The sequence below is a fragment of the Propithecus coquereli genome, unplaced genomic scaffold (assembly GCF_000956105.1).
Source record: "Propithecus coquereli isolate 6110/MARCELLA unplaced genomic scaffold, Pcoq_1.0 Scaffold94, whole genome shotgun sequence".
NCBI lineage: Eukaryota > Metazoa > Chordata > Mammalia > Primates > Indriidae > Propithecus > Propithecus coquereli.
The window spans coordinates 3,408,098-3,414,225 of record NW_012155729.1 but is presented as its reverse complement, the minus strand read 5'-3'; the positions used below and the strand labels follow the sequence as shown (position 1 = coordinate 3,414,225).

At 58.5% G+C, this 6,128-nt stretch overlaps 1 protein-coding gene across 1 annotated transcript in view; it reads left to right on the top strand.

Moving 5' to 3' along the window:
- The window catches only part of ASB13 (ankyrin repeat and SOCS box containing 13), a 20,436-nt gene that overhangs the window by 10,821 nt on the left and 3,487 nt on the right, over window positions 1–6,128 (top strand). The window contains exons 2-4 of the mRNA XM_012664918.1: window positions 1,260–1,447; window positions 2,675–2,825; window positions 4,550–4,684. Of these exons, the coding sequence (XP_012520372.1) occupies window positions 1,260–1,447; window positions 2,675–2,825; window positions 4,550–4,684 (474 nt within the window). The remainder of the gene's footprint in view (window positions 1–1,259; window positions 1,448–2,674; window positions 2,826–4,549; window positions 4,685–6,128) is intronic.

The window sequence follows — 6,128 nt, the reverse complement described above, 5'->3', positions numbered from 1 at the left end:
GGGCAGCAGAGTGAGACTCTGTCTCAAAAAAAAAAAGAAATCCAGGCCCAGACGTCTTTACAGATGAGCTGTAACATTTAAGGAAGATTTCACACCATTTCTTTGCAAACTTTTCCAAAACATAGACAAGGAGGGAATATGTCCCAACTTGTTCTATGGGGTCAAGATTACCTTGATACCAAAACCAGACAAATACATCACAAGAAAACGACACTTATGAGCGTAGACATCAGAAATCCTCAACAAAACACTAGCAGACCGAACCCAACAACATATAAAAAGGGTTAAACCCCATGACCAAGGGGGATTTATCCCAGGATGGCAAGATTGGCCTCACATCTGAAAACCAGTGAATGTAATCTGTGTGGGTAGAATTATGAAAAAAAACCCACACAGTCATCATAATAAACACAGAAAAAGCACTTGACAAAATCCAGCAACCTTCATGATAAAAACACTCAACAAACTGGGACTAGAAGGGAACTTCCTCAGCCTGATGAAAAGCATCTGTGACAAACCCTCGGCTGACATCATCCTTAAAGGAGGGGAAACCCAAAAGCTGTCCCCCTACGAACTATGTCTCTTCGGTATTGTTCTAGAAGTCCTAGCCGGAGCAATTCAGCAAGGAAAAGAAATAAAAGGCACCGAGATTGGAAAGGAAGAAGTAACCCTATCTCCACTTGCAAATGACCTGGCCTTGTACATAGACAGTCCTGAGGAAGCCACTACAACTGAGATATCAAAATGTAGTCCCTCCTTTCAAGGCACGCCCAGGCGAGGAGGGGACCCTGTACATGCGGAATAGGAGTGTGTACGTGTGAGCATTGTGGGAAGTGTTTCCCAAAGGAGCTGCTTCGCCTGGTCCGGGTGGAGGAAACAGTTTGAAGGGGAGCAGAGAGGACAGTTGCGGGGGCGAAGATGGGGCCGTCGGACCCAGCAGCGGATGTCCAGAGGCGCAGGTGCGGACCGCAGGGGCAGTGCTGAGCTTGCGTGTACCCGCAGAGCAGGGCTTCCGTGGGGCCGTGGTGGGAGGGGGTCGTGGAGGTGGGCAGGGTCCACGTGACGGAGACCCTCGTGGCCTGCCAAGGGGTTTGGACTCCAGCTTTCAGGCAGTGGGGTGGCTCAGGGGTCTTAGTAGGAGTGTTGGGACAGCTCCATGATCACATACGGTGGCCTCAGGGCGCCCTGGAGTCTTACATATGGGCGTTTGTCCTGCATGGAAGTGGCAGGGTCTTAGCGCAAGGTCCTTTCCTTTCCAGGCTTCTGGGTGGAGCGGACCCCCGTGCACGAGGCAGCCCAGCGGGGCGAGAGCCTGCAGCTGCAGCAGCTGATCGAGAGCGGCGCCTGCGTGAACCAGGTCACGGTGGACTCCATCACGCCGCTGCACGCGGCCAGTCTGCAGGGTCAGGCGCGGTGCGTGCAGCTGCTGCTGGCGGCCGGGGCCCAGGTGAGTGGCTCTTCGGGGCAGACCCCCAGACTGGCTGCAGCCACAGGAGCGGAGGAGGCCGACGCAGGAGAGGTCCAGAGGGAGGAAGGGAGGTGGGTGGGCTCAGCCTTCTGTGACACACATGCACGCGGACTGACCGGAGGGCACCGAGGGGACTTTGGAGGAAAGCAGCAGGGGACAGAACGGGGTGTGCCGGGAGCCAGGGGAGGACAGGCTGAACTGTGTCCTCTGCCTGTGACGACTGGGAAGCCGAGGGCCGGGAAGTGCTCTTGGTCTCGGCTATTAGGAGTGCACGGTGGCCCCAGAGAAGGCAGTTTTAGCACTGCTCTGCGGTGGGCAGGGGACCAGCCACCTCCTGGACACAGGACACTCGTCCCTCTCTGGTGGACAGCCAGGCCCGGGCTGCCATGTGAGCCAGAGAGCAGGTCCCATCTCTGCGATGGCTGAGTGGGACGCTGGCAGACCAGCTGTCTGGAAAAAAAAGGAAAAGAAAGAAAAACAAAAGTCCGACTTGCTGCTTTCCCTGGTGTGAGCACACCCTGGCTGGTTTTAAGCTGCCAGTGGTTTCCGGCCCACAGAATTCCCGGCTGTTCAGCCCCGAGCCCTGGCGAGCTGCGGCTGGCCCCGCGCAAACCAGCGAGTGACTTTACGAGCGTGCGGGGCCCAGTCTGAGCTCGAGGGCTGGGGAAGAAAAGGAGACGGTGGGTGTATTGTTTTTCCAGAGGCCTGGCCTGGAACGAGTTTCACCCTGTACCCAAATAGAAGCAGAATTTGGACAAATTCTAGGTAGAATTTGGCAATTCGGGGAGTCGTCTTTTTCCTGGCCCGCGGTGTTCGCGCCCGAGGAGGCGTGGGAAGCAGGCCCAGGCATTCCTTCCAGTTGAAGCTTGAGTCAAAACCCGTTTTCATACCCTGCCGCCCCCAGCTTGCAACCAACGCTCTCCTGCACTAATTAAGTGTTTGGGGGATGTCAAGGGGCAGGCTGAGCTTATCCTGCCCCGAGAGAAAAGAGCCCCAGATGGAATGGCTTCTCTGCCTAGGAGGCCACCGAATCCCCTAGGCAGGTGTCTGTCCCCGAACGTCCTTGCCTCGCTGGTGCCTGGGCACATAACAGCGAACCGGTGCTTCTAACAAGTGTCTTTGCAGAGACGCATCTGCACCACGCTGAGAAAGCAGGTGGCGTGTCGTCTCTTTCCCCCCTCTGACACTTGCTTCTTCCCCCACGAGGTGGACGCTCGCAACATCGATGGCAGCACCCCGCTCTGCGACGCCTGCGCCTCGGGCAGCATCGAGTGCGTGAAGCTCTTGCTGTCCTACGGGGCCAAGGTCAACCCGCCCCTCTACACGGCGTCCCCCCTGCACGAGGCCTGCATGAGCGGTGAGTTGCTGGGCCGCTGCACCCGCCCGGCCAGGCTCCAGAAGGTTCCTCCATCCTGGGATGCCAGGGTTCGTGAAGGAAGCAGGGTAGCTGGGATTGGAAGCCCACGGACATGGGGGGAGCGTTCCCAGTCTGTCTCTGGCTCTTGCAGGCCCCGCTGTGGAGATTCTGAGTCTTCCCTTGTCGAGGGACAGTCTCCGTCCGGGGCTGGGCGGCTGGTTCTGTGTCGGGCTCGACCTCTAGGCTGAGGCTCCCGGGCCTGTCCACGTTAGCGCTGGGCCCGGTCAGCCGTAGCAGCTCGCTGGGTCTTGGTGGTGGTTGCCCTGTAGGCCCCCAGTCCCAGACTTGGGGAGACCCAGACACGTCTCGAGGGCCGGGGCCAGAAGCTGCGCTCTGACCAGTGCTCTGGGGAGGGTGCCGGCCCCCCGGGCTCGGGGAGCAGGTGGGATTTCAGTGGCCATCAAAGAACAGGCAGATCGTGGACAGTGGGAGCACAAGAAGGCTGCTCCAAGCACGGGGAAAATCTCCGTCCAGTCTCACTGGGTCAGGAGCTCCTCATGTATTTAGGACTGGACTTTAGGGCGAGGCCAGCTGGCAGAAACATTTTTAAATGACAGCCTAAGGAGTGGATTTTATTACACTCTTCTGAGCAAAGGTTGCAAATCGCGGCTTGTATCCTGTTTGGCCAGGGTGCTGTTTATTTTTGGGTGCATTTCCCTGGGTGTGGGGAGCGGGGTGTGCCCTTCCGTGGCGCCATGTGGGGCCGCTGCTCACCTCTGATCCCGTAGTTAGGTCGTCTTCCGACACCTGCAGGCGTGGCGCTGGCTCCGGGGTGCTCTTGAAGGTTTCTGAGCAGGTGTTGAGTGACAGGAACAGAATTTGGGGCCACTAGTTTGGTGGCCCTCCATGGACAGAGAGACTGGGATGGTGCTGGGGGGTCGGGGGCCCTTGGAAGCAGAGATGAGTTGGGGGCCGTCGCCGGGATCCGGGTGCAGAGCACTCAGAGTGGGCTGGTGGCGTGGGGTGGATTCGTTTAGGTTTGGGGAAGAATCCCTGGGATTTGGTGTGAGGGAGGGACTTGGGGGGTCAGGTGTGAGCTGGGAGGGCCCCGGGAAGGCGGGGTGGGGGGCTCCGTGGTGGAGACAGCAGGCGGGAGCCGCCAGCGCACGGCCGTGGGTGGGGCTGGGTTCAGGCCCGAGTGCAAGCTGGTGGCTGCCAACAGCGAAGCGGTGATCCGGTGATGAGAGGCTGGAACCGGGACGCAGCGCGCCAGAAAGGAGGGCCGAGGGCCGAGGGCCTGGGCATCGGGCCAAACCTGCATTAGAGACCTGGACGAGGAGACGGGAGAGAGGCAGCGAGGCTGCTCCTGGCGTGAGAAAGTCCCCCCATAAACGCACACAGACGTTATGTACCCATGATCGTTACAAAAATATTTAAAAAGAAAAAAGTCCGAGGGGAGTTCTTCCAGGAGACGGGCCTGGTGCCGGCACAGTGCTGGGGTGGGGTCCCAGGCCTGTGTCTCGCGGCAGGAGGCCAGCCAGGCCTTTCCTGCCACTGCCAGATGGGCCGTGAAGCCCCCCGGGAGGGGAGCCCGTCTCCTGGCTTCCTCGTGGGGTGCGAGCTGCTCAGGTGCAGGCGGCCCGTTCCAGCCGCCACGTCTGCTGTGCCTGCCACTCCAGTGTGTGCACTCGGGACGTTTCCCGCCCTTTTCCGTTTATTCTAAGGGAGCTCCGAATGCGTGAGGCTGCTTATCGACGTGGGGGCCAACCTGGAAGCCCACGATTGCCACTTCGGGACCCCTCTGCACGTCGCCTGTGCCCGGGAGCATCTGGACTGTGTCAAGGTGCTGCTCAACGCAGGTGGGTGGGCGTGACCAGGCCACAGCAGATCCAGGCTTACACTGCGGACACCCTCCCCTGTGTCCCCTCCAGCCAGGCTGGGCCCACGTCCAAACCTAAGCCAATCTCTTTGTCCCGGACTCTGCCATATTCCGATCAGCTCAAGCCTGGGGCATTTGAACCAATGACTGTGGTCAGGGGAGGGACTGAACCAGTCAGGCCCCCCCACCCCGACACACATACATTGCAAGGTGGCAGCAAGGGGGCCTGGGACAGAAGAGGGGGGGAACCTGCGATGTCCCCTGTAGCCACAAAGCAGGGTTCCCGGGGTCCTGGCAGTGCTCCGTGGGAGTTTCCAGAGTGGGACGGAGTTTGCTTGGGGCGTTGGGCTGGTGGGATTCCAGCGCTAGCTCGGTGCCCGTGGTAGCCTCAGGCTGTCCGTTCCCATCACGGTGCAGGTCTCAGACGGGCTCCCACAACAGCCCTTGTTAGGAAAGCACGTGGGTTGTCGTGCTTTTTCTTAGAAACTATTTTTCCATCTTGGGAAATTTCAGGCATGCAAAGAGGAGACACTGCGAACTCCTGTGTCCTCACCAGTGGATTTTTTTAAAAGTAGATTCTGAACTTATGGGGTCGGGCTGCAGGCCCCTTGGGAAACCTAAGGAAAGCCAGGGCCTACGTGTTAGGAAAGTGTGCACACGGCACTCCTGCGTGTGACTGCAGGCGGGGCCCAGGCCCTGCTTGAGTGGCTGAGCTGTGGAGTGGACACGTGTCCCCCACGGGGCGGGACACGGAGGCAGTTGTCCTCTCTGTTCTCCGTGCAGACCATGTGGCGAGCTGAGGAACCAGACTGCGTTTGCAAAGGAGAAGGGTTGGGGGGGGGGAAAGTCCAGCTGTTAGGGTTTCAACTGACAATAAATACTTAACTCGCTGGGAGCGTTCGGAGGTGGCTGACGGAGGATGGTTGTGCGTCCACCTTCCCAGCGCAGTCCTTGGCCCGGCATCGTGCATTTCACTGTTGAGAAAGCACAAATTGAGCTACCTGTGCTTACGTCTGGGACTGTGCTGGTTCTGGGCCCGCCAAGCTGTATTAACGGTCCTGTCGCTTCGCTGGCCCTGGGTTCTCCGAATTCGCTTTAATCCTGTTTTGCTTTGAAATCAGGATTTCGGTAATGAGCTGATGGTGACCCCTTTTCTCTGAAGCATGAAGTTCAGAGTTTTTAATGCTCCGGTGGCACCGGTTGCTTCTCTGGCCCCTCTTCTCTGTCCCTGTCTCTGTCCCTCATCCCCTTGAGTTCCAGGCATGTTACTAGCCTCGCTCTACACAAACCACCTTCTTTCCCTCTCCTTCCTCCTCCCTCCCTTCCTCCCTCTGTCTCTGTTCACCTTCCCCCTTTACAATGTGCGTCTCTGTGTGTTTTATCTTTTTGTATTTTTGGAACATGCACATTATCAGTTGAGGCAC